Here is a 27,910-nt window from a genome sequence, read left to right on the forward strand (position 1 = left end):
TACAGCCCCCTCCAGGCCTTACAGCCCCCCCAGGCCCTACAGCCCCCCCAGGCCCTGCACCCCCCCCTAAAGCCCTTCCCCTCCCCAAGGGGCCGCCCCCCTCGGGGACCCCCAGCCGCTGCCGCCCCCTCAAGGGGCCGCCCTGGCCCCAGACCCCCCCTTCAAAGGCCAAACCCCCTCCAGGCGCTGCCCCCAGGGCCGCCTTCCCGAGGGGCTGCACCCCCAGGCCCCGCCGCGGAGCCCCCCCGGCCCCGCTCCCGCCCCGGGCCGCGGCCCCCGCAAGATGGAGGCGGCGGCGCCGCGGACCCCCCGCCCCCGCCACCGGAGAGGAGGAGGCCCCGCCCCGCCACCGCCCGCAGCCAATGAGAACCGCGAACCGCCGGGTGACGCGCAGAGGGCAGTAACCAATGGAAAGCTTCGCGCCGGGCGCGCCGCGAGGGGATTGGTCGATTGGGTCGATTGGGGCGGGGCTTGAACAGAGCGGCGTGGGGCGCTCGGATCCGTGCGGCGCCGCCCGGAGGGTCCCGGGTTCGAGTCCCGGGCCCGGCTCATGCGTGCGCTGAGTTGCGCGGGTCTCAGCCGGCAGCGGGCCGGGGGCGGGTGTTTTTCTCCCTCCCGGGGCTGCAGCGGGGATGGGAGGAAACGATGCTGCCCCTTGGAGACGGCCCAGCTCCATCCTCGGAGCCTCTTCCCCCAAAACCCGGGCGCTGGTGGCATGGGGAGCTGCGGCAGGGTGCCAAGAGCAGCCCCCCCCACCCCCACGTCTCCCAGGGTTTGGGGGCGGGGAGGGTGAGTAGGGACCCCCCCCACCCCTCTGCTTCCCCCTCCCCACTCTGGAAAAAAGGGGAAAGGAAAAGAAAAAAGAAAAATACTGTTTATTTCACACCACTACATCAAGTGCATCAGTCTGCCGTGTCCCCCGCGGGGTGACCCGGCGTCCCCTCCCCGTCCCCCCCAAACCTCCCCCCCTCCAGCCATCGCCTCTCCCCATCGCTCCCCGGGCAAGAGGGGGGTGAGGGATGGAGCCCCCCAACCCACCTGGCCCCCAGGCTCAGGGTGCGGGGAGGGGGTGCTGCCTCCATTATGGGGTTCACCCCCCCAAAAACCCTCACGGGATGGTGGGGAGCCCAGTGCCGTCCCCAACCATCACCCACGGTGACGTCCTCATAGTAGGGGGGGGTTGCACCGAGAAGCCCCTCACCCCGGTGGGGGACTGCCGAAATCAAAGCGGGGGTGAAATTAAATTGGGGCTCACCCCAAGCGAGCCACGTCGCTACCTCAGAAGCACGGGAAAACAGCCCAAAAATGAAAATCACTGGTTTTTTTGGGGGGGGAGGGACACACCTGGGGGGCAGGCGAGGCGGCGCGTGCAGGCAGAGGGTCCGTCACCACGCATGTTACAGGCAGGAGGCGGGAGGCAGGCGTGACAGCCGCCGCGAACACGCTTAGGTCATGTGTGATGCGGAAAAAAAGGGGGGGGGGACAGACGGACACAGGGGACACGCGTACGAGCACGGTGGGGTGGTGGAGACCCCGAGACCCACCGCGGGGAGGGGCTGGGGGACAGAGTCGGTGACCAAAGTGCTGATGGCAGGAGATTGGGGTGGGCGACGGGGTGGGGGGGGGGGTTCCCCCATCCCCGATTTAGGGGATCTGAAAGACGTTGAGTTTACTGGTGTTCTTGAGGGTTTGCCGCCGGTTGCAGAACCAGACGCGGACGACTTCGCGGTCGTAGTTGAGCTCCTTGGCGATCTCGGTGATCTCCTGGCCCGTGGGCAAAGCGTTCTTCTCGAAGTAAGCGTTGAGAGCCTCGATGGCTTGCGGGGTGAAGGACGTGCGGCGCTTCCGTTTCTTCGAGGGTTCCCCCCCGACGAACTCCATCAGGTTTTGTTGCCCTTCTTGGTTACGGAGTTCGGCTTCGCTCAACCATTTCTCCAACACCGGTTTGAGCTTCTGGGCGCTCTTGGGGGTGATGTCGAGCTTCTCGAACCTGAGGTGGGCACTGAGAAGCTCTCAGGGACGTGACGAGGGTGAGGGGGGACGTGGTGATGGGGTTGGGGACGTGGTGATGGAGTTGGGGACAAGGTGATGGAGTTGGGGATGTGGTGATGGGGTTGGGGACACTGTGATGGGGTTGGGGACGTGGTGATGGGGTTGGGGACACTGTGATGGGGTTGAAGACAAGGTGATGGGGTTGGGGACGTGGTGATGGGGTTGGGGACAAGGTGATGGGGTTGGGGAAGTGGTGATGGGGTTGGGGACACTGTGATGGGGTTGGGGACGTGGTGATGGGGTTGGGGACACTGTGATGGGGTTGGAGACAAGGTGATGGGGTTGGGGACGTGGTGATGGGGTTGAGGACACTGTGATGGGGTTGGGGACGTGGTGATGGGGTTGGGGAAGTGGTGATGGGGTTGGGGACGCTGTGATGGGGTTGGGGACATAGTGATGGGGTTGGGGATGTGATGGGGTTGGGGACAAGGTGATGGGGTTGGGGACATGGTGACGAGGTTGGGGACATGGTGATGGGGTTTGGGCCCCGGGAATGACGCCGCAGTGAGGGGCTTCAGGGGCAGCGACCCCACCCACCCTCCCTGTCTCCCATTTCCCTCCCTTACTCTGCTTTCTCCCCATCCCCTAATTTTCCCCCATTCCCTATTTCCCCCATTCCCTAATTTCCCCCATTCCCTAATTTTTCCCCCTATTCCTTGATTTTCCCCCCACTCTCTAACTCCCCCCACCTCCCCGCCCCAGCGAGGGCTCCGCGGTGGCCCCGTGGCCGGTGGCCCATGGCCGGTGGCCGGTGGCCCGCACCTGCAGATCGCCGACTGGCTGTAGGCCGGGCCCTCGGTGGCCGTCAGCGCCTGCCCCACCTGCGTCTGCGTCAGCCCCAGCGACAGCCGCCGCAGCTTGAAGTTCTTGGCGAACTCCCGGATCTCCTCCAGGTTGATCCCGTCCTCGTCCGTCCCGGCGCTGGGGACCGGGGGCTCTGCAGGGAGGGACGCGGGGGCTGCGTGACACGGCCACGGAGCCCAGGGGACCCCACTGCCCTAACGAGCGTCCCCTTCGTTAGGCGCCCGGACGAGGGCTGGGAGCCAGCGGGCATCCCCGGGGGTGCAGGGAGCGGGTGCACAGCATCCCAGGGGATCCCAGACCCCAGTATCCCCCCAGTATCCTCATCGCATCCCAGGGGATCCCAGACCCCAGTATCTCCCCAGTATCCCCAGTATCCTCATTGCATCCCAGGGGATCCCAGACCCCAGTATCTCCCCAGTATCCCCAGTATCCTCATTGCATCCCAGGGGATCCCAGACCCCAGTATCCCCCCAGTATCCCAGACCCCAGTATCCCCCCAGTATCCCCAGCATCCTCCCCGCATCCCAGGGGATCCCAGTCCCCAGTATCCCCCCAGTATCCCCAGTATCCTCCCTGCATCCCAGGGGATCCCAGACCCCAGTATCCCCCCAGTATCCCCAGCATCCTCCCTGCATCCCAGGGGACCCCAGACCCCAGTATCTCCCCAGTATCCCCAGCATCCTCATTGCATCCCAGGGGATCCCAGACCCCAGTATCTCCCCAGTATCCTCATCGCATCCCAGGGGATCCCAGTCCCCAGTATCCCCCCAGTACCCCCCCAGTATCCCCAGCATCCTCATCGCATCCCAGGGGATCCCAGACCCCAGTATCCCCCCCAGTATCCCAGACCCCAGTATCCCCCCAGTATCCCCAGCATCCTCCCCGCATCCCAGGGGATCCCAGTCCCCAGTATCCCCCCAGTATCCCCCCAGTATCCCCAGTATCCTCCCTGCATCCCAGGGGATCCCAGACCCCAGTATCCCCCCAGTATCCCCAGCATCCTCCCTGCATCCCAGGGGACCCCAGACCCCAGTATCTCCCCAGTATCCCCAGCATCCTCATTGCATCCCAGGGGATCCCAGACCCCAGTATCTCCCCAGTATCCCCAGTATCCTCATCGCATCCCAGGGGATCCCAGTCCCCAGTATCCCCCCAGTATCCCCCCCAGTATCCCCAGCATCGTCATCGCATCCCAGGGGATCCCAGACCCCAGTATCCCCCCCAGTATCCCAGACCCCAGTATCCCCAGCATCCTCCCCGCATCCCAGGGGATCCCAGTCCCCAGTATCCCCCCTGTATCCCCAGCATCCTCCCTGCATCCCAGGGGACCCCAGACCCCAGTATCCCCCCAGTATCCCTCCAGTATCCTCTCCCCATCCCAGGGGTTCCAGACCCTGCTATCCCTCTTCCCAGGTAATCCCCGTCCCCAGTATCCCCCCAGTATCCCCAGCATCCTCTCCCCATCCCAAGGGATCCCAGTCCCCAGCATCTCCCCCAGTATCCCCAGCATCCTCTCCCCATCCCAGGGGTTCCAGACCCTGCTATCCCTCTTCCCAGGTAATCCCCGTCCCCGGTATCCCCCCAGTAACCCCAGCATCCTCTCCCCATCCCAAGGGATCCCAGTCCTCAGCATCTCCCCAGTATCTCCCCAGTATCCCCAGCATCCTCTCCCCATCTCAGGGGTTCCCAGACCCCGCTATCCCTCTTCCCAGGTAATCCTAGTCCCCGGTATCCTCCCAGTATCCCCAGCATCCTCTCCCATCCCAAGGAATCCCAGTCCCCAGCATCTCCCCCAGTATCCCCAGCATCCTCCCCCCATCCCAAGAAATCCCAGTCCCCAGCATCTCCCCCAGTATCCCCAGCATCCTCTCCCCATCTCAGGGGATCCCAGTCCCCAGCAGCCCCCCAGTATCCCCCGCCGTGACTCACTGGAGACCAGCTGGCTGACGGTGGGGGTCTCCGAGCAGGTGATGGGGACGGGCGTGGCGGAAGCCTTCAGCGCCGGGGCTGGGTTTGCCACCACCACGGCGGGCTGGGCGAGAGCTGGGGCCGGCTGGATGGGCTGGACCTGGGGCAGAGGGGAGGGTCAGCACCCCCAGAACGGGGTGCCCCCTCTTCCAGCGCCATGGCCGGGCTGCTCCGTGCCCACCGGCTCCAGGAGAGTGGCCACCTGCTGATGGTGGTGACACAGGCTGGGATGGAGAGGTGACACTGGAAACCAGCCAGCTCCATGCTGGGAATGGGGACGTGACAATTCTGTACTGGGTTTGGGGTGTCCCGCCACGTAGGTGTGGGGTGACCAGCACCTCCGCTCACACCAAGGTGAGGTTTGGTCTTTCCCATCCCAGCTGGGAAGTTTGGTGGGCACAGAGAGCAGGACGCCCCATGGGGCAGCACTGTGGGGCAGGAGGGGATGCGTCCCAAAGATGCTCACATGCTCCCAAAGCAGTGTGGTTTGGTCCCAAAGCAACGTAGTTGGGTCCCAAAGCCACGTGGCCAGGTCCCAAAGGTGCTCACATGCTCCCAAAGCCACATGGTTGGGTCCCAAAGCCACGTGGTTGGGTCCCAAAGGTGCTCATGTACTCCCAAAGCAACGTGGTCAGGTCCCAAAGGTGCTCACGTGCTCCTAAAGCCACGTGGTTGGGTCCCAAAGCAACGCGGCCAGGTCCCAAAGGTGCTCATGTGCTCCCAAAACAACGTGGTTGGGTCCCAAAGATCCTCAGTTGGTCCCAAAGCAATGTGACTGGGTTGCAAAGCCACATAGCCAGGTCCCAAAGATGCTCATGTGCTCCCAAAGCAACGTGGTTGGGTCCCAAAGCAACGTGGTTGGGTCCCAAAGCCACGTGGCCAGGTCCCAAAGGTGCTCACGTGCTCCCAAAGCAACGTGGTTGGGTTCCAAAGCCACATGCCTGGGTCCCAAAGATGCTCATGTGCTCCAAAAGCCACGTGGCTGCATCCCAAAGGTGCTCACGTGCTCCCAAAGCAATGTGGCCTCGTCCCAAAGCTACACGGCCAGGTCCTAGACACTCCCATGCTCCAAAAGCAACGTGGCCACCTCCCAAAGATGCTCATATGCTCCCTAAGCAATGTGGTTGGGTCCCAAAGCCACGTGGCTGGGTCCCAAAGGTGCTCATATGCTCCCAAAGCAACATGGTTGGGTCCCAAAGCCACGTGGTTGGGTCCCAAAGCCACGTGGTTGGGTCCCAAAGCCATGTGGTCAGGTCCCAAAGGTGCTCACGTGCTCCCAAAGCAACGTGGTTGGGTCCCAAAGCCACATGGTTTGGTCCCAAAGGTGCTCACGTGCTCCCAGAGCCACGCAGCCGGGGCCACCACCAGCCCTTTGGCCACGCGGCCACGAGCCCCGTGCCCGTGGCTCACCTCGTTCTTAGCGGGGGGCTCGGGGGTGCCGGTTTTCTTGATGGTGGCCGCCTGGATGGCGCTGCCGGCCAACGTGGCGATGACCTGGCCCTGGGCATTGAGCAGCAATTGAGGCGTCACCGTCTGTACCTGCAGGTTCGGGGCCGACAGAGCGGGCGGGGCAGGGCCAGCTGCCGCCATCCCGGGGGGGTTCAGCACCCATGGCACCGTCCCGATCACCTGGGTGAAGGGAGGAGAGCCAGGGCTGGAGGGGGACACACACACACCGGCCACGTCCGTCCCCTCCTTCCCCAGGAGAAACGACCCCGGGGGGGTGGCAGCCGGCGGTGGGTTTGCACGGGGCAGGTCCCTCCCCGGCGGTACCTGGCCCTGGGCGTTGGTCAGGATTTGGCCCGTGATGCCCTGCACGCTGGAGATGGGGTTTGCGATCACGGGGGCGGCCGCCAAAGAGCCCAGGAGTTGGGGTTGACCCCCCAGAGAAGCCGCGTTGATCTGCGGAGAACCAAACGTTGAGGGTCAGCGAGGCGGGTGGCACCTCAAGCCACCGCGTCCCCCGCCCTGGGCCACCCCCTTCCCCGTGGCACGGTGACTCCCGCCTCGCCGCCGTGACGGGACACGCTCCCTTCGACGTCCTTAAATCCATCCGTTCGATTTTTTTTGGCCTAAAGCGAAGCCGCTCGCTCGGTCGCTCATCGATGGGGAAACTGAGGCACGATCCCCCAGTAGATGACGGCTGAACCAGAACGCTTCGTCCCCGGGGAAACACGACTTCTCGTGGCTCTCTGTGGCCACGTAAGGCATGGGATAAAGGGGAACGGTGGCCAAACTCGCCCGGCTCCTCCTTACTATGCCGGGGTTAAAGGCAAATCCAGCCGGTTGGACGGTGATGTGGGTCTGCGTCTCCACTGCCTTGGCCACGGGCGGCGTGGGCGCTGCGGTGGGCTGGGGCAGGATGGGGGGCTGGCTGGTGGTGGCGGCGGAGAAGACGACGCCGGGGGGCTGGTGGGGTGGCCGGGCCTGGACCGTAGCCTGCAGCGGCTGGGCAGGCTGCACCGGCGCTTGGATGGTCGTGGTCAGTACGGCGGCGGCTGCGGAGCAAAGAGACGGAGAGAGAGTGAGTCAGGGGGAGACGGGGATCAGAGAATCGCAGGATTGTTAAGGGTGGGAAAGACCTAAAAGATCATCAGGTCCAACCGTTGACCCAATGCCACCACGCCCGCTAAACCATGTCCTGAAGAGCCACATCTAGATGTTTTTTGAACACCTCCAGAGATGGTGACTCCACCACCTCCCTGGGCAGCCCGTTCCAATGTCTAATGACTCTTTCAGTGAAGAAATTCTTCCTAAGATCCAGCCTGAACCTTCCCTGGTGCAACTTGAGGCTGTTTCCTCTCGTCCCATCGCTTGTGACCTGGGAGAAGAGACCGACACCCCCTCACTACACCCTCCTTTCAGGCAGTTGTAGAGAGCGAGAAGGTCTCCCCTCAGCCTCCTTTTCTCCAGGCTAAACACCCCCAGGTCCCTCAGCCGCTCCTCACAAGCTCTCCAGACCCTTCTCCTTGTGCTCCAGACCCTTCACCACCTTCGCTGCCCTTCTCTGGACTCGCTCCAGCACCTCAAGGTCTTTCTTGTCATGAGGGGCCCAAAACTGCACCCAGGATTCGAGGTGTGGCCTCACCAGTGCCGAGTCCAGGGGGACGATCCCTGCCCTGGTCCTGTTGGCCACACTAGTGCTGATACAAGTCGGGATGCTGGTGGCCTTCTTGGCCACCTGGGCACAGTGCTGGCTCATATTCAGCCACCACCGACCAATACCCCCAGGTCCTTTTCCACCAGGCCACACTAGTGCTGGTACAAGCAATGTCGGGGAGACCCTGAGCTCGGTGAGGGGAGACCCTGACCCCCTGCCCCACTCACTGTCCCTTCCCAAAGGGAACTGTATCACCAGGGGATTCATCTCTGCGTGCTCATGGTATCGCGGCGAAAGGTCCCCCCAGCTCCCGTGTAACGGGCAGAGCTGAGCCCCTGCGCTGCAGCAGGACTCATCCTGCCCGGCCAGAGCGCTGGGTCTAACCCAAACCGGGTGCTGCTGCCAACGCAGAGGGTGGGGGCACCGCCAGCACCCCGTTATCTCTACAGATCACACCGGGACAGGCTCCTTCCCTCGCGGGAGCTCAAGGGGAGACAATTTCCTCTCCCTGGACATTGCTGGAGGTGCACCTTCTCTCACGTCCCCCTCCTTGCAGAACCTCAACTGCTCCAACAGGGTGTCATATCCAGCACCCCAAATCTACCCTGGACCTCACACCCCATCCCTGCGTGCTTCCTTCCTCCCCATCACCATCCTCACCCTGCCCTCCTCTTCTCCTCCGCTATGGCAGGACTCATCCTGCCCAGTCAGAGCGCTGGGTCTAACCCAAACTGGGTGCTGCTGCCAGCGTAGAGGGGGGGGGCAGCGCCGGCACCCCATTATCTCTACAGATCACACCAGGACAGGCTCCTTCCCTCGTGGGAGCTCAAGGGGAGATGATTCCCTCTCCCTGGGCATCGCCGGAGATGCACCAATCCCCCTTCTCTCACGTTCCCCCATGTTGCAGATCCTCAACCACTGCAACAGGGTGTCGTACCCAGCACCCTAAATCTACCCTGGACCTCACACCCCATCCCTGCGCGCTTCCTTCCTCCCCATCACCATCCTCATCTCAAACAAGTCCCCAAACAAGTCCCTCCCACCCAAATTAAACGCCGTCTGTGACCCCTCTGGAGAGGACGGCGTGGATTGCAGCCCAGATTGAAGGGGAAGGATGAAACGAAGGAGGTCACAAAGCAGAAAAGCGCCGGGTTACCTTGTAAATTGGTTATAGGCGGTTTGAAAATTCCCCCTGTAGGAGAAGGAGCCGTCAATCCGGGGAGGGCAGCGACCGTTGCTGTAGGAAATGTCCACACAGCCAGTCCCTGCTGACCTGCCACTTGACCTGCAATACTGATGGGGATAAGAAGAGGTTGAGTAACTGTCCCTGCTGGAACCATTACTCCTGTCACAACTGTTGCTAAGTTTTCCTGAGTCAAGACCTGCAAAAGTAAACAAGATTTAAAAAAGAACACAAATCAACGCCACTGCAGACAGCATCAGCGGAGAATAAAGTCTTTGTTAAAAAAAAACGGGGGGGGGTGTGGGTAGACCTGGCAGCCGGGCAGCCCCGGGGTCCCTCCCATCTCAGCAGCTGGGTTCCCAGCTCCGCGGAGCCCCCCCTTCTCCGTGGGGAAACTGGGTGCTGGGGGGGGGATCCCCCCCACCCTCGCAAACCACCCGACGCGTCTCTGGCAGCACCTCGGCGGCGCGAGGCCCTTGGCGAGGGCGCCAAGCAGAGGGAAACCGCCTTGGTGCGGGGCGTAGGGCCTACACCCCGTGCCACGAGCGGCTGACTCTGCTCTTGGGGGTCACCTAACAGCGAGCGGACGCCTTCCCCGGGGGGTCCCCACCGTGTGTCCCCCCCCGCCGCCTCCACCCCAGCCCTCCTCTCCCGCCCGCTCTGCGGCTGTGGGGTAGTTACCTGCAGGGTGGCTTGTACGGCCAGTGGGGCCAGCGTCGGCGGCTGCTGGCTTGTGGCGTGGCTGAAGGTGCCGACGGAAGGGACAGTGCTGGGGGATGCTCCGGTCACCGGTTTGGGTTTGCCTGGGGAGGGGCAGAGGAGATGCGTTGGAGAGAGAGAATCACAGAATCACAGAAACGTTTTGGTTGGAAAGGACCTTTGAGATCATAGAGTCCAACCGCTAACCCAGCACTGCCAAGGCCACCACTAACCCATGGCCCTCAGCACCACATCTACACAGCTTTTAAATCCCCCCAGGGATGGGGACTCCACCACTGCCCTGGGCAGCCTGTTCCAACGCTTGACAACCCTTTGGGGGAAGAAATTGTCCCTGATCTCCAATCTAAACCTCCCCTGGGGCAACTTGAGGCCGGTTCCTCTCGTCCCATCGCTTGTTACCTGGGAGAAGAGACCGACCCCACCTCGCTACACCCTCCTTTCAGGCAGGTGTAGAGAGCGAGAAGGTCTCCCCTCAGACTCCTTTTCTCCACGCTAAACACCCCCAGCTCCCTCAGCCGCTCCTCACAAGCTCTCCAGACCCTTCTCCTTGTGCTCCAGACCCTTCACCACCTTCGCTGCCCTTCTCTGGACTCGCTCCAGCACCTCAAGGTCTTTCTTGTCATGAGAGGACCAAAATTGCACCCAGGATTCGAGGTGCGGCCTCACCAGTGCCGAGCACAGGGGAACGATCCCTGTCCTGGTCCTGCTGGCCACACTAGTGCTGATACAAGCCAGGATGCTGGTGGCCTTCTTGGCCACCTGGGCACACTGCTGGCTCATATTCAGCCGTCATCGACCAACACCCCCAGGGCCTTTCCCACCACGCACTTTCCAGCCACTCTTCCCCCAGCCTGTAGTGGTACGGGGGGTTGTTGTGCCCCAAATGCAGGACCCGACACTTGGCCTTGTTGAACCTCACACAGTGGCCTTGGCCCATCGATCCAACCTGTCCTGGATCCCTCTGCAGACCCTTCCTGCCCTCCAGCAGATCAACACTCCCCCCCAACTTGGTGTCGTCCGCGAACTCACTGAGGGTGCACCCAATCCCCTCATCCAGATCATCAATAAAGATATTAAACAGGACTAGGCCCAGTACTGAGCCCTGGGGGACACCATGACAGAGGTGACAACCAGAGGAAAGTCCTATTAAATTAAAATAAAGCATGAGAGCCTCAGGAGAGAGGACAGGACAGGGGCGCTTGGAGGCAGATTCAGGACCTGCAGGAGGATCCAGGACCTGCAGGAGGATCCAGGACCTGCAGGAGGATTGGGGTGCTGGCCAAAAAGCAGTGAGGAATAAAGCGGGATCTCCCCACAGGCTGATTTCCAGAGCTGCGTTCCGATGCGAGAAGGGATGAACCTGCAGCGAGCTCAGCACCCCAGGGTGAGGGGGAGAGGAAACCCAAGTCCCTGCTGCAGGAAAACTGAGTTCCTCAGCGAAACATCTCATCAGCAAATGTCCTCTCTATTTTAAGCCCATGTTTGAGGGCTGCCCTCGCTGCAGGATGCTTTTCCCTGTCAGCTCCCAGAGAAGGAATTGGTTTTGCTAACTCCTAAGCCAAGGATGGGGATGCTCCAGAGTCTGCCCGCCCCGATGGGCGCAGCTCGTCCTCCCGGCTCCGACCCAGCAGTCCAGAGCCCAACGTCACTTGCAGGGATGAACCCTGAGAATTCACCCCAGCGAATGAGCCCTGGGGAAGGAAAGTGTCTTACCGGCTGCCTCCCCGCTGCCCGAGCTCTGGCTGCTGGGTGGGACGTCCTCTCTGCCCGGGTGGCCGGTGGCTCCCGGGGAGCCCCGCGCTACCTCCTCTGGTGGCATCTCCAAGGCTTTGCGGTCCTCCTCGGCCGGGAGCGGGGTGTCCACGCCGACCTCCAGCACTCGGATGGTTTCATGGCTGGACATGACAATAACCTGCAAATACGCCCCAAAAGGTCCATCAGCTCTGTTATAGATTCTTGGGATAAATCAGAAGAGCCAATCTATATTACTCACAAGAAAATTTATTAGCAAGCAATAAATGAGCAAAACAGCGCTGGGTGACCGGGGGAGTCACAGCTCCACCAACGGTTCACACCGAATCATACGGGAAACATCAATTTATTAGACAAAGCATACATATTCATTAATATGAGTTGGGTTATTACAATTAGTTCTAGGAATGGGTGTGATTATGTTAATTCTTTTCAGGAACTCGTTAGCGTAAGTCTCCTCCCTCTGGCGCTTGCGTTTTTAGCCTGTTTGTGTTTCGACAGTTCCTCTTATCTATGCATTTGCCGTTTGTTGGTTGCGCTGATATTTCCTTATCTAGTTACAAGCTTAGCATATATTATTCTAAACCTACTATCTTACATAACAGGATGTTCATCCTGGATCTAGGAATACACTTTTGTTACACGCATCATCCCATTTCTCACACACGTACTCAACGTGCACACGTGTGCTTGGCAGTGCACACTTGTGCACGCGGGCGCTCAGCGTGCACGCACACGCCTGGCAGCGCACACACGCGCTCAGGCTGCACTCATGCGCTCTAGGAGTATTTCTATACATACGTTATTCATCAGCGAGCAATTGTGCACTCAGCAGGATGTCCATGGCTTCCAGCTAAGTTACAGCAAAGCCCCTACGCCCACATGCGATTTCATGAACAAAGTTAACCCATTCATTACATGCTCCAGGCACCCGACCCCACAGCAGGGTCCCCCGGGGCCACGCACCCCAGGGCAGAGCGAAGCAGGTCCCTCTGCCCCACGGGATGTGTCTTGGGGTGACCCTTAAACCAAGCAGAACCCACCCTGCCACCTCAAGGAGGGACGGGTGGGGGGATCGCAGCCCCCCCCAGCACCTCGCTGCTTTAGTTAATCAGCAGCTTCAGGGCGAAGACAACCCCAGCTCCGCGGGCATCGGTGGACAACGGCTTCAGCAGGTAAAACACTGCTGTTGGCAGCCGTAGCACCCTCGGCAGAGCCACAGCACCGTGACTGCAGCACCAGAGCGAGTGCTGATGCACCACCCCATGGCTCTGACCCGGGGTCGGGCGAGCCCTCGGAATCACGACATAGAATAGAATCACGGAACCATTTTGGGTGGGAAGGACTTTTAACGTCATCGAGTCCAACCGTTAACCCAGCACTGCCAAGGCCACCACTAACCCATGGCCCTCAGCACCACATCTACTCGGCTTTTAAATCCCCCCACGGATGGGGACTCCACCACTGCCCTGGGCAGCCTGTTCCAACGCTTGACAACCCTTTTGGGGAAGAAATTGTCCCTTAATCTCCAATCTAAACCTCCCCTGGGGCAACTTGAGGCCGTTTCCTCTCCTTCCTTGGGAGAAGAGACCGACCCCCCCTCGCTACACCCTCCTTTCAGGTAGTTGTAGAGAGCAAGAAGGTCTCCCCTCAGCCTCCTTTTCTCTAGGCCAAACACCCCCAGCTCCCTCAGCTGCTCCTCACAAGCTCTCCAGACCCTTTTCCTTGGGCTCCAGACCCTTCACCACCTTCGTTGCCCTTCTCTGGACTCGGTCCAGCACCTCAAGGTCTTTCTTGTCATGAGGGGCCCAAAACTGCACCCAGGATTCGAGGTGCGGCCTCACCAGTGCTGAGTACACGAGGATGATCCCTGCCCTCGCCCCGCTCAGGCTGTTGCTGAACTCCAGCTCCCACCCCTCGGCCCTCCCGGTTGTGGGGTGCGAAGGGGTGCAGCGGGGATGGAGCCGGCGATGCCCATACCTGCTCGTTGACCGTCAGCGAAGCCTCCTGGGGCTGCACGGCTTCAGTGTCCATGGTGTCCCGGTGAAGGTGGGAGAAGGCTCAGACCTTCCACATGCTGCAAGTGGGAGACAGGGGAGGGTCCATCACTGACACAGCGAGCGGCTCGGGGGGTGACATGCTGGCTCAACCAAACCTGGTCTCTCCCACCGCCTCCCCGCTCCTCTCTGGCTCTACCATCCACCTCTCCCCCTCTGTGCTGGCCCCGGCTACGATTCGGGGCAGGGCAGAGCTTGCTAATGCCCCTCCTTCCCTACACCACGGGGACACACCCTCCTCCCCGGCGCAGGCTTTGGTGTCTCGGGTGCTTCCCACCACCTCCCATCCTCTTGGCAAAGAGGTCACAGACGTGGGGTAGCGTAATTTATTGGGTGAGAATCAAATATACGCGCAGCAGAGCAAGGGAAGGGTTAATGCAAGGGCCAAGCCTTTCCTCCTCTGCTCTCCCTTTGGGAGATGAGGATGCAATTCCTACAGCCTGTTTCAAAACCCTAAAAAACCCTAAAAAACCCACATGAAACTGCCCGTGCTCCCTATCTGAAGCCCAGACCAGGTCCCCGAAGTCTCCGTGTGACATCTCACAGCTCCCCCAAGCCTCTGACGCTGGCCACGAGAAGCAGGAGAGTCAAGTTGCTCTTTCCTGATGGGACCTAAATTGTTGGCGACACTTCATTAAGGTGGTGAAACGAGTCTTTCGTGGAGGGAAGACGCTCAGCCCACCTGTTGGAAGGCAACTCTTCCTCTTCCAACACCCTTCGCTAACTCATTTGGTCACGTATCGTCCCCTCGCTGCCTTGCAGAAGTGTAATTGCCTTTATAAGAGGCTTATGAATTTTTAATTAGGAACGTCTCAGGGCTGCGTTTAACCAGCCAGCCTGGATGACATTCAGAATGACTCGATGCGTACGCGAAGGTGTCCTTGTTTGTGTCACCGCTCGGGAGCCTGGGGGCACGTTGACACTGGTAGGTGCAGACAGACCCCAGCTCTCCCTGCCCGAGCTGTCCCAAAACGCTGGGCAGCAGCCGCTCACCTCCAGCCCGGGTGCTGATCCCCTCTGTGCTGGGCCTGATCCTGTCTCTGCCCCACGAGAGACGCTGGCATCACACGCACCAGCCAGCTCAGTCCTTGGCAAGCTCAGAATCCCAGAATCAATGAGGCTGGAAGAGCCCTCTGGGCTCATCGAGTCCAACCATGGCCCTGACACCACCATGGCAACTAGACCAGGGCACTAAGTGCCATGGCCAGTCTTGCCTTAAACCCCTCCAGAGATGGGGACTCCACCACCTCCCTGGACAGCCCCTTCCAATGGCTAATGACCCTTGCTGAGAAGAAATGCTTCCTCATGTCCAACTTGACCCTCCCCTGGCCAAGCTTGAGGCTGTGTCCTCTTGTCCTGGCGCTGGTTGCCTGGGAGAAGAGGCCGACTCCCACCCCGCTACACCCTCCCTTCAGGTAGTTGTAGACTGCACTAAGGTCACCTCTGAGCCTCCTCTTCTCCAGGCTAAACACCCCCAGCTCCCTCAGCCGTTCCTCACAGGTCAGACCCTCCAGACCCTTCCCCAGCTTGGTCGCCCTCCTCTGCATTCGCTCACCAACCCATCAAATCAGCCCAAGAGGCACCTCCAGGATCCAGGTAACATCCCCCGGCACCGTTTTTACGAGCCCTTTATGATTTCTCTCCATCTCAGAAGCCACCAGGCTCCCACTGAGGCCACCGAGCAGATCCTGAGCCAGAGATGGCATTTGTATGCAATTAGTAAACCTAGTTATTGGGATCCTGTTGATCCAAAGGGGCCTAAATTGAAATAAGAGCCAAATTCTCATTTGAAACTCAAGAGGGGCCGAGCATCTAACTCCCTCAGGCTGGCTTTTGTACACACCACTTGTTATTTTGGTATCTGCAGTGAAGCAACGCTCAGGGTCCCAGCAGAGACGGGGCTATTTCCTTCACCAGCCGCTCGCCCCAGCTCTCCCCCTTCCTTGCCCTGCCAGGCTCAACCCAAAAATTCATGCAGGACGCAGAAACAGCCCCATTGCCAGATTCAGGGAGGGTTTTTAGAGCAGCTGGCAAGTGATCTCCAATAGCTGCTGTGAATGTTTAAACCTGGCCTTAGCTTCAGAGCAGACAAACACCTTGGGATGCCAGCGCGCAGTTAATTAACAATTTATCCTAGTGCAACAGAGAACAGGGACGAGCGAGTGGCTTACGCAGGCAGTTGGCATTATTAAAAATTAATGAGCTCTCCAGCAGCCAGAGCCCAGCAAACGGCGAGGAAGCCGGAGCAAGGGAGAGCTGTGGGCAGCGCGGGCAAAGCAGCAAAACGAAGGTGCAAAGTGTCCCGCTGCGAGAGGAGCGAAGGCGAACACTCAGGAGGAGATTTCTGACCTTCTCTGGAGAGCAGCTGGCAACGGGGAGGGTTTTTGGGGGTACGGGGAGGGGGCTCTGACCCTATGTCATAGAATCACAGACTGGTTTGGGTTGGAAGGGACCTTAAAGCCCATCTTGTTCCAAAACCCTGCCACGGGCAGGGACACCTTCCACCAGACCAGGTTGCTCCAAGCCCCATCCAACCTGGCCTTGAACACTGCCAGGGAGGGGGCAGCCACAGCTTCTCTGGGCAACCTGGGCCACGCTCTCACCACCCTCACAGCAAACAATTTCTTCCCAATATCTCATCTCAATCTCCCCTCTTTCACTTTAAAACCGTTCCCCCTCATCCTGTCACTCCATGCCCTTGTCAAAAGTCCCTCTCCAGCTTTCCTGTAGCCCCTTCAGGTGCTGGAAGGTGCTAGAAGGTCTCCCCGGAGCCTTCTCTTCTCCAGGCTGAACAGCCCCAGCTCTCTCAGCCTGTCTCCAGAGCAGAGGTGCTCCAGCCCTCTGAGTATCTCCGTGGCCTCTTCTGGACTCGCTCCAACAGCTCTGTGTCCTTCTGATGTTGGGGGCCCCAGAGCTGGATGCAGCCCTTCAGGGGGGGTCTCAGGAGAGCGGAGCAGAGGGGCAGAATCCCCTCCCTCGCCCTGCTGGCCACGCTGCTGGGGATGCAGCCCAGGATACTGTTGGCTTTCTGGGCTGCCAGTGTATGTTGTCGGCTCATGGTGAGCTTCTCCTCACCCATCACCCCCAAGTCCTTCTCCTCAGGGCTGCTCTCACTCCATTCTCTGCCCAGCCTGTGTTTGTGCTTGGGATCGCCCCGACCCACGTGCAGGACCTTGCATTTGGCCTTGTTGAACTCCATTCGGTTCACACAGGCCCAGCTCTCCAGCCTGTCCAGGTCCCTCTGGATGTCACCCCTTCCCTCCAGCGTGTCACCGCACCGCACAGCTCGGTGTCGTCCCCAAACTTGCTGCTGACGCACTCAATGTCCTGCTGAATTCAACCCACGGGGTGCGATCTGCTTGCTCCTGGCAGCTGCTATACATCACTTTATCTTCCCTCCGCATCACCAGACCACGATGGATCCGGGCACAAGCAGAGCAGCCCTTGAGGCTTTTCTAACAAGGAGCTTTATAGAATCATGGAATCGTTTTGGTTGGAAAGGACCTTTAGGATCATCGTGTTACCAATACTTAAAATCAAATGAAATTTAATCACAAAATGATAAGTTTGTGTTCTGTATTAGAGTCTGTAACCTAGTTATAGGATTATTAAGTTTGAAACAAGTAACTATAGGCACTGTTAGGTTTGAAGTAGGTAGCCATAGAAACCCCACTAGGTAAGTTGCTGGACTTTTGTGTTGTTAGAAACCGTCACAGACACTAGTTGAATACAATGGAGTTACTGGACAAACAAGTTACAACATGTTAGAGAGCCAAGATACTACCACGCCTGCGCAAGAAGGAAAGGTGAAAAGTGCACAGCGAGGAAGACATACGGCCTTCATCTCACAGACCCCGGCGCACGACCACCAGAAGAAACTGCATGTGCGCAACCAGGAGGAGACATAGGAGGAAACTATGGAAATGAATTCCTGGAACTCATTATAATAAAGACTGCCTTTTCGGGATAGGTTATGAATATGTATAGGCGTCCTTGGATACATGATGAATATGTAATTAACTTGCTACATAAATATGAAATGAACTACTGATGAGGCGCGCACGCTTTTGGAGGACTACCTCCCCGTGTCGCCCAGCTGCAATAAAGGTGTGCCTGCTTCGTAATGCTACATTGGTGTTAAGAGGTTTTATTCCTGATTTCGGTGACAATCGAGTCCAACCGTTAACCCAGCACTGCCAAGGCCACCACTAACCCATGGCCCTCAGCACCACATCTACACGGCTTTTAAATCCCCCCAGGGATGGGGACTCCACCACTGCCCTGGCCAGCCTGTTCCAACGCTTGACAACCCTTTGGGGAAGAAATTGTCCCTGATCTCCAATCTAAACCTCCCCTGGGGCAACTTGAGGTCGTTTCCTCTTGTCCTATTGCTTGTTACCTGGGAGAAGAGACTGACCGCCCCCTCGCTACACCCTCCTTTTAGGCAGTTGTAGAGAGCGAGAAGGTCTCCCCTCAGCCTCCTTTTCTCCAGGCTAAACACCCTCAGTTCCAGCTTTGCTAACAAGTAGCAAACCCCCAGCGTCTTGTGGCAGCTTTTTCCTACAGCTGAGCCTGGAAGAGGTGGGAAAGTTTCCTGCTCTCCTCCTGTCACCTCCCTGCCACCGTTGCTACGCCGGTGATCCCACCCCAGCTGTCACATAGGGGTTGTTGGGCCTAAATTGGGATCCCAAAGTGGCAGGCGAGGGCACAGCGACCGCAGTGGGATGGGAAGGGGCGGCTGAGGGGCTGTTTGGTCTGCGGGGAGACCCTTCCCGCACAGCCGGGGCACATCCAAAACCCCAAAAGCACCTGTGGAGCCACTGCAGAGCAGGGCCTGGAGAGGATGGGGAGCATCGGGCTGCTGCGCGGGGATTACGGAGCCGAAACCCTGAGGGATTGCTGCGGGCAGCGCAGGGAAAGGCAGCAGCCCCAGTACTTACTCACGGTTTGCTCTGGGGTGAAAGGACACTCCTGGCAGGAGACGGGGCTGGCTGCTGCGTCCTGCTCCTCGGGGTGGGCTGCCGGGCTGCGGCGCTCCGGGTTTAGGCTGTAGGGAAAGAAAAAACCTCGAGCTGTCTCCATACCGAGCTGTGCCTGCTCCCCGAAAGCGATGAGGAGCAACAGGAGAGAGGGAACAACTCGTCGAGAGGGGACAACTCCAAAGCATCGTCATTCTCGCGACTTAATTCCCCCCAATTGCTCCTCGTCGCTGCCAAAGGGCAGAGGAGCTTCAGGAACTTGAGCTGAATCAACGAGCTGCCCCTAAAAGCCCACGGTACTGAAAAATTAACATGCGCGTTGGCTTTTCTTGGAGTTTGGTGACATACGGAGCACCGAACGCCGCTGCAAACATCAGACCTCACCGATCTCCAGCCCCACCCATCCCAGTCTAAGCTAAAGAGCATCTCTCAGAACCGCAGGAGCACGAAAGGCTGAAGACGGCGAAATATCCCTGCTCCTGTCACCAAAATCGGGAATAAAACCTCTTAACACCAACGTAGCATCAAGAAGCAGGCACACCTTTATTGCAGCGCTGGGCGGCACGGGGGTCAGACGCTCCAAATCCGTGCGCACCCCCCTTGATAATTCACCTTGTATTTATGTAGTAAAATGTTACATATTCATCACAATTCTAAGGATGCCTATACATATTCATAACTTTTCCCCGAAAAGGCGGTCTTTATTATAATGAGCTCTCAGAAATCATTTCCATAGCCTCCGCCTTTAACTCCTCCTGGTTGCGCACGTGCAGTTTCTTCTGGTGGTCGTGGGCCGGGGTCTCAGGGATGAAGGCCGTATGTCTTCCTTGCTGTGCACTTTTCACCTCTTCTCCTTGGCAGGTGTAGTAGTCCCTTGGCTCTTGGTCAAACCTCCGTACCAGTTCTCGCTGGGTTTTGCACACCCTTAATGTTCTTGCAACTTGTTCTATTGAGATATGCTTAGGCAGTTAAGTTAGCAGGCTGATAAGATAAAAATTTAGAGAATTTCTCAACCCTCAGGACAGCTCACAGGCAAATCAAATAGCAAGTAAAGCAAAGGAAAAAGGCAGAATACAGCATCCCTTCCCCATTATACATATCCTACTAAACCTATCATTTTGTAATTAAACTGAATTCCATTTTGAATATTTGTAACACTCTGATGGCTGGATTTCACAGAATCCCAGAATCAATGAGGTTGGAAGAGCCCTCTGGGCTCATCGAGTCCAACCATGGCCCTGACACCACCATGGCAACTAGACCAGGGCACTAAGGGCCATGGCCAGTCTTGTCTTAAACCCCTCCAGAGATGGTGACTCCACCACCTCCCTGAGCAGCCCCTTCCAGTGGCTAATGACCCTTGCTGAGAAGAAATGCTTCCTCATGTCCAACCTGAACCTCCCCTGGCAAAGCTTGAGGCTGTGTCCTCTTGTCCTGGCGCTGGTTGCCTGGGGGAGAGGCTGACTCCCACCCCGCTCCAACCTCCCTTCAGGTAGTTGTAGACTGCACTAAGGTCACCTCTGAGCCTCCTCTTCTCCAGGATAAACCCCCCCAGCTCCCTCAGCCGTTCCTCGCAGGTCAGACCCTCCAGACCCTTCCCCACCTTGGTCGCCCTCCTCTGCACTCACTCCAACACCTCAACATCTCTCTTGAAGTGCGGGGCCCACAACTGGACACAGGATTCAAGGTGCGGCCTCACCAGTGCCGAGTACAGAGGGACGATCCCTTCCCTACTCCTGCTGGCCACACTAGTCCTAACAGAGGCCAGGAAGCCATAAATGTCAGGCTCAACGCAGTTCAGCCACGTGCTTCGGAGCTGGCTGCTTCTCCTTTAGCAGACGGTCAGGCAGGTCGGCAGCACCATTTTATTTCATTTCATTTCGTTTCTTCAGACTTTTTTTTCTCCTTTTTTTTTTTTTTGCAATTAATGGGACAAATAATTTGCCCAGATGGTGGTGTTAAGTGCACGCAGCAAGACGACAGCCATTTCGCAACAGATGGCGGCGAGGAAATGAAATGCACAAAATAATAATAATAATAATATTTAAAAAAAAAAAGGGCGGGGCGAAAGGAAGGATAATTTAAGATGCTCCCAGTCTCACTGTGAATATAATTGCCGTGTTAATTACAAGTGTTAATGAGTCAGAGATGTAGCCACTTGGATCCCAAGTGGGTGGAAATCTAAGTTGGAACAAACTTGCCACAGGTAAGAAACCCTAAGAGGTTAATTAAACCCTAAGAGGTTAATTAAAGCTGCTCCACGCAGCATTTTGGACACTCGCTAATTACTTGCCGTGGTTTATCCTGGATTAATTCCTTTGGATGGACACTCTGATCCCACGCTGAGGAGTGTGAACGTGCCATAAGGAGACACTGGTTTCAGGCAGACGAGCCCTAAAAGGTGGCGTTAAGACACCGGTTCCTGCCCCGAGGGGGGTTTACACACTGACACCCCACCGGGGCGAGGGTGCAAATGCACGTGGAGGGACAGACACCCCGACACCTCCCGGCAAAGCCGTCACTGATGCGGCGGGACAGGTCCGGGGGGTGGTTTGAACACCTTTGTTGGTGACATGGACAGTGGGATTGAGTGTGTCCGCAGCAAGTTTGGGGACGACATTGAGCTGTGCGGTGACACGCTGGAGGGAAGGGGTGACATCCAGAGGGACCTGGACAGGCTGGAGCGCTGGGCCTGTGCGAACCGCATGGAGTTCAACAAGGCCAAGTGCAAGGTCCTGCACGTGGGTCGGGGCGATCCCAAGCACAAACACAGGCTGGGAGGAGAGTGGAGTGAGAGCAGCCCTGAGGAGAAGGACTTGGGGGTGATGGGTGACGAGAAGCTCACCATGAGCCGGCAACGTGCGCTCGCAGCCCAAAGCCAACGGCATCCTGGGCTGCATCCCCAGCAGCGTGGCCAGCAGGGCGAGGGAGGGGATTCTGCCCCTCTGCTCCGCTCTCGGGAGACCCCCCCTGCAGTGCTGCGTCCAGCTCTGGGGCCCCCAACAGCAGAAGGACACGGAGCTGTTGGAGTGAGTCCAGAGGAGGCCACGAAGATGCTCCGAGGGCTGGAGCCCCTCTGCTGTGGAGACAGGCTGAGAGAGTTGGGGTTGTTCAGCCTGGAGAAGAGAAGGCTCCGGGGAGACCTTTAGCACCTTCCAGCGCCTGAAGGGGCTACAGGAAAGCTGGAGAGGGGCTTTTGACAAGGGCATGGAGTGATAGGATGAGGGGGAACTGTTTTAACCTGAAAGAAGGGAGATTGAGATGAGATATTGGGAAGAAATTGTTTGCTGTGAGGGTGGTGAGACCCTGGCCCAGGTTGCCCAGAGAAGCTGTGGCTGCCCCCTCCCTGGCAGTGTTCAAGGCCAGGTTGGATGGGGCTTGGAGCAACCTGGTCTGGTGGAAGGTGTCCCTGCCCGTGGCAGGGGGTTGGAACGAGATGATCTTTAAGGTCCCTTCCAACCCAAACCAGCCTGGGATTCTATGGTCCTGCTCCCCGGAAATGAGGTCTTATAGTAACGACGCAGCCCCAATGTCCCTCGCCGCAGGCTCGCCAGCTTGCATGATATTTTTCACCATGTTTGGAGCGGAAAGATCCAGGCTGGAAACGATGCCATCAGCGGGAATTATTTTTCAAAGCATATTTCCAGGTGTCACAGTGGTGGAGACCTGGATCCAAGTTCACCCCAGCAGTTTGCGAGGTTGTTTTCCCTCCTCACAGATCATCATCCCTCTTAAAACGCCTTTTTACCCTTCTAAACTTTTATCGCTTTTAAGACTTCACCACATTCACCGATGGGGAAACTGAGGCAGGAGATGTGATGCGATGCGTTGCCACCGGCAGAGCTCAAAACCATCCATCTCCAATGAAGACACCCAGCTGCCTGGTGAGCATCCCCACACCCGAGCTCACCCTCCACGAGCTGAGAGGAAAAAATAAAACCAAAGTTTTTTTTCTGGTGGAGAGGAGCCAGCCCGGCCCACCTCAGCCTTCGAATAAAAACTTTCCCCTAAGCAGCAAACTGATGTAAATCTAATTTCTACTCTATTTTCCCTGTTCTTTTGGTCCTGCACCAAACACCTCGAGCGTGGGAGAGCTTCAGGTCCGTGCACAGGACTGCAGACAGCCGACGCGGAGCCTTGCTGAGAGCTGGTTTTACAGCCAGCTGTAAAATTCCTGAAGATCGGGGCTGTGAGGGAAAGCTGGCAGCATCTGCACCAGCACGACGGCGAAATCTTTAAGACAGAGGGTTTTTTTTTCCGCTGGGAGGCTTTTGGAGGAGACATGGCAGCTCCCCAGCGTTCCTCATCCACGGTGTTGAGTCAACTTCGAGCCTGGAAAATCCCGTGCCAGGCTTGGGGCAGCCAAATCCCAAAGGAGAGGCCAGGAAAACTCATCTACCGACCCAACTCATCTTCCAACGTCAGCGAAAAGGCACAGCCGGGGCCACTTGGGGACAAGCATAAAGTTTATCGAGCAAATGGGACAGACTGGAGAAGTTGGCAAAGAGGAACCTAATGAGGTTCAACAGGAATAAGTGCAGAGTCCTGCACCTGGGAAGGAGGAATAAAATGCACCAGTCCAGGTTAGGAGGCAATCTGCTCGAGAGCAGCTCCGTGGAGAAGGACCTTGGAGTCCTGGTGGACAAGTTCTCCATGGGACAGCAATGTGCCCTTGGGGTCAAGAAGGCCAATGGGATCCTGGGGTGCATTAAGAAGAGCGTGTCCAGCAGATCGAGGGAGGTCCTCCTCCCCCTCTACTCTACCCTGGTGAGACCTCACTTGGAGTGTTGCATTCAGTTCTGGGCTCCCCAGTTCAAGAGGGACAGAGATCTACTGGAAAGAGTCCAAAGGAGGGCTACGAGGATGATTAAGGGTCTGGAACACCTGCCTTAGGAGGAAAGGTTGAGCGACCTGGGGCTTTTGAGTGTGGAGAAGAGAAGACTGAGAGGGGATCTGATTAATGTGTATAAATAGATGAGGGCTGGGGGTCAAGAGGAAAGGGGCAACCTCTTGTCACTTGTGCCCTGCGATAGGACAAGGGGCAATGGATGCAAGCTGGAGCACAGGAAGTTCAACCTCAACATGAGGAAGAACTTCTTTACTGTGAGGGTTACAGAGCCCTGGAACAGGCTCCCCAGAGAGGTTGTGGAGTCTCCTTCTCTGGAGACTTTCAAGCCCCGTCTGGATGCGTTCCTGTGTGACCTGCCCTAGATCGGTCCTGCTCTGGCAGGGGGGTTGGACTCGATGATCTCCAGAGGTGCCTTCCAACCCCTGACATTCTATGATCCGATGATATCGAGGGGTCACGTTGAGCCCGGCCACGTGGCCATGGGGAGCCCGCTGGGGCAGGAGCCAGCTCAGGAATTCACATCAGTGGAGAAAATGGAGCTGCCGAGACGTAGCGAGCGCTTCCCAGTCTGGATTATCTCGCTCGAGAGGCGCAAACGGCACGGGAGCGGGAGACGGAGAGGTTGGTTGGCATCAATTTGGCCTCAGCTTGTGTAAAGCTGTCAAGGACGAGCCCCGGTGCACGCGCAGCTCGCTCCGGCACCCCGATCCCGAGCAGAAATACAGGTGATGCTTTAATCGCTTCATCAGAGCATCTGTTGCCCGGGCAAGGAGGAGGAAATACCCAGCGGAGGGTCCCAAAACCTGCTTGAAAAAAAAAAAGGGGGGAAAACCCCAAACCAGTTGCCCAAGCTTTCCTGCCAGTTTGGCAGTTTAACCCCGTTATTTGCAAAATCCTCTTGGCACCATGAAAGAGAAACATTTTTCTCCCGGCCACGACGTGGGATTTTTTTTCCATGAAAACAGGAGATGGGCGCGCTGTGTCCCGCTCTGTCACTGCCGGGCTGCTGCACGGCCTCGGTTGAAGCTCTTCATCTTTGCTTTGCTTCTCACCTTCACCGGGTTTTTGGGGCAAAAGCCTGATCCCGAATAAAACCTCCTGCCTGTGCTGTTGTGCCGAGGATAACGGGGTTCCCCTCATTTGCAATGCAAACCCCGGCCGGCTCGTCCCGAGCAGCCAGATCAGCTTATGGTGATTTCCCAGGAATCCGCTCCTTTCTCCAGAGAGACGGGGAATTATTGGGGAATTATTTTTGTTCCCGTTACACACAGTCAGAGGAGATGATGGGATTAAGTTCACGACCCAAGGTCACGCTAGAGGAGCAGATTTCGGATCTCCCAAGCCGGTGCACTCTGAGTTCCCGTCTCTCTCCCCCAAAATAGCGCCCGGAGCATCAATCACTCTCTGCCCTGCCAACACCCCAGCACTGGAAGCCACCTCAAGGGCCCAGGACATCTCTGAGGGACATCGTGGTCGGTTCGGGGGGCACAGGACGCCCCCCCCACTAAGCCTATGGTCCCATGTGGGGGGCAGCGCTCTGCCCCTCATCACCCCTTCAGGGGCTTTTAAAGCGGGGTTCATCGGCTGAAGACCAAGCCTGACGCCGAGATGGCTGCAGGTGCTGGGGACGGGTCTCAGTGGGGGGGTGACAGCCCCTCTCCTCCCCTCCATGGAATAGGAGTGAATGCAGCCCCCCCATCACATTTCTCACCCCCCGAGACGATCGGGATCCACCGTACCCCGTCCAGTCCTCCCTATCCCCTGTGCTGTCGGACCCCCCTCAGCTGCGGCTCTGCAGCACCCAGGGAAGGTGTGTGTGTCCCCCCCCAAAACGCAAACTGAGGGGCTCAGGGTGGACCCAGGGAGGGTCCCCCCTCACCCCAAAACACAAACCGAGGGGCTCAGGGTGGCCGTGGAAGCTGCCCCTGGGACAGTGACACCCCTCCAGGGGTGCACAGCCCCCCCAAACCCCCGCAGCACCCCATGCACAGCCCCACACAGCCCCCAAAATACCCTTGTACCCCCCAAGTCCTACTCTCCATCCACACCCACAGCTGCAGCAGCTGCCCCTCCCCTCGGGGGGGGCTCTGCCCACCCCCCTGGAGTGCTGGGGCACCCAAATCCCCGCCTGGCACCTGCACCCCCCGGCACCCGCACCCCAAGGGCAGGGCCACTCCCTTGGGGGTCCCTTTGCCCTCTCCTGGCAGGACCCCAACACTGTCCTCCTGTCCTGCCCCCTGTTCATCCCCAGCCCTGTTCCTCCTCTCCTGCACCCCAAAACCCACCTCCCACAGCCCCCAATTGCTCCTGCCCCGCCTTGAGCCCTCCCCAGGGCAGTCACCCCCTTTCCCTGCGCTGGGGCTCACCAGCCCCCTCTTTCCCCGGACACCCCCAGCTCCGGGGTCCCCCAGGGACCCCCACCCCTAAATCCTAACCCCCTCATTCCAGTGCCCCCCATCACTCTCTCGCTGCCCCCCATCTGTATCCCCACTCTTAGAGTGTGTGTGTCCCCCCAGTTCACCCCAATTTACCACCCCCCCAAACCCAATGACCCCCCTCCAAGTCCCACTGCCCCCCCATCCCCACTCTGTGTGTCCCCCCCCACTTCTCCCCAATTTACCACCCCCCCAAACCCAGTGACCCCTCTCCAAGTCCCACTGCCCCCCCCAAACCCCACTGCCCCCCCCACCCCACTGACCCCCCCAAACCCCACCGACCTGCCTTCCCCTCTCCAAAATCCACGCATCCCCCCCAAAAAAACAACCCCGCTGCCCCCCCCTCCCCGTTTTCCCCTCCGCGCCGCTTCCCCCACCCCCATATCATTCTTTATCATAAATATATAAATTATGCTAATTACGACATTGCATATTCACCGCGCCGGGGCCCCCCGCCCCTGCCCCGCACTCACCGCGTTGCCGGGGCTGAGCGCTCGCTGTCGGGGGGGGGACACGGGGATTTTTGGGGGGAAACACAGGGATTTTGAGGGGGGATCCGCGCTGCTCCGCACCGCTCCGCGCTCCTCCGCTCCTTCCCTTTCTGCTGGGGAATAATTAAAAATTCATCTCACAGCGACGGCGGCACAAAAAGGGGGAGGAGGGAGGCGGGGGGGGCGGTGGGAGGCGGCGCCGGGACCCCCGTGTGCGGGGTGTGGGGGGGGTGGGAAGGTTTTTGGGGTGGGGGGGGAAGGTTTTTGGGGGGTTGTGTGGGGTTTTTTTGTGCCGTGGGGTTGAGCGCGGTTGTTTTCTCTCCCGCGGGGGGATTTTTTTAGGTGCTGCGTCATGAACATAATTTATGCGCCAGGCCTGGGCCGCACCGCGGGGCTGCGGCGCTGCCCGCTGCCGCCGGGGGCGCACGGGGCCCCCCCGAGCACGGGGACCCCCCCCGGGCACAGACACCCCCAGAGCCCCCCGAACCAGAGACACCCCCCCAGCCCCGAGACCCCTGAACCAGAGACCCCCCGAGACCTCAAAGCCCTCAGCCCCGAGACCCCTGAGCCAGAGACCCCCCCAGCCCTAACACCAGCCCCTACCGGGGGTGCACGGGGACCCCCCCGAGCACGGGGACCCCCCCCGAGCACAGACACTCCCAGACCCCAGAGACCCCCGAACCAGAGACACACACCCCAGCCCCGAGACCCCTGAGCCAGAGACCCCCCCAGCCCTGACACCAGCCCCTACCAGGGGTGCACCCCCCCGAGCACGGGGACCCCCCCCGAGCACAGACACCCCCAGACCCCCCCCGAACCAGAGACACCCCCCCCAGCCCTGAGACCCCTGAACCAGAGACCCCCCGAGACCCCAAAGCCCTCAGCTCTGAGACCCCTGAACCAGAGACCCCCCCCAAGCCCTGACAGCAGCCCCTGCCGGGGGCACACGGGGACCCCCCGAGCACGGGGACCTCCCCCCCCCCCAGAGCACAGACACCCCCAGACCCCAGAGACCCCCGAACCAGAGACACCCCCAGATCCCAGAACCCCCCGAACCAGAGACACCCCCCCCAGCCCCGAGACCCCTGAACCAGAGACCCCCCCGAGACCCCAAAGCCCTCAGCCCCGAGACCCCCGAACCAGAGACCCCCCCAAGACCCCAAAGCCCTCAGCCCCAAGACCCCTGTACCAGAGACCCCCCCCCAGAGCCAGAGCCCTGAGACCCCAAAGCCCTCAGCCCTGAGACCCCCGAACCAGAGACCCCCGAACCAGAGACACCCCCAGACCCCTGAACCAGAGAAACCCCCAGACCCAGAGCCCCCAGCCCTGAAACGCCTGAACCAGAGACCCCTGAACCAGACTCCCCAGCCTCAAGAACCCCCCCAGCCCCAACCCCCCCAAAGCAGAGACCCTCCAGACCCCAAAGCCTGCGCCCCCAGCCTTGAGACCCCCTTACCAGTGCCCCCTCCAGCCCCAAGACCCTCAAATCAGAGTTCCTCAGCCCTGAGATCCCCAAACTA

At 59.0% G+C, this 27,910-nt stretch overlaps 1 protein-coding gene across 2 annotated transcripts; it reads right to left on the reverse strand.

Moving 5' to 3' along the window:
* Nucleotides 1-986: 986 nt before the first annotated feature.
* On the reverse strand, nucleotides 987-26,677 carry POU6F1 (POU class 6 homeobox 1). 2 transcript variants are annotated; one of them, XM_068410814.1, is made up of 12 exons: nucleotides 26,373-26,677; nucleotides 18,581-18,683; nucleotides 13,560-13,656; nucleotides 11,541-11,739; nucleotides 9,789-9,910; nucleotides 9,081-9,306; nucleotides 7,081-7,322; nucleotides 6,598-6,726; nucleotides 6,235-6,453; nucleotides 4,786-4,924; nucleotides 2,815-2,989; nucleotides 987-1,990 (listed from the first exon to the last, which is right to left on the reverse strand). In XM_068410814.1, the coding sequence occupies exons 3-12, from the start codon at nucleotides 13,611-13,613 to the stop codon at nucleotides 1,645-1,647; spliced, it is 1,851 nt and encodes a 616-aa protein (XP_068266915.1). In that variant the 5' UTR covers nucleotides 13,614-13,656; nucleotides 18,581-18,683; nucleotides 26,373-26,677; the 3' UTR covers nucleotides 987-1,644. The 2 variants fall into 2 exon arrangements, with proteins under 2 accessions (XP_068266915.1, XP_068266914.1); XM_068410813.1 differs by having other exon boundaries at nucleotides 18,577-18,683.
* Between the last annotated feature and the right edge of the window lie 1,233 nt (nucleotides 26,678-27,910).

Source organism: Nyctibius grandis, chromosome 11, assembly GCF_013368605.1.
Source record: "Nyctibius grandis isolate bNycGra1 chromosome 11, bNycGra1.pri, whole genome shotgun sequence".
Taxonomy (NCBI): Eukaryota; Metazoa; Chordata; class Aves; order Nyctibiiformes; family Nyctibiidae; genus Nyctibius; species Nyctibius grandis.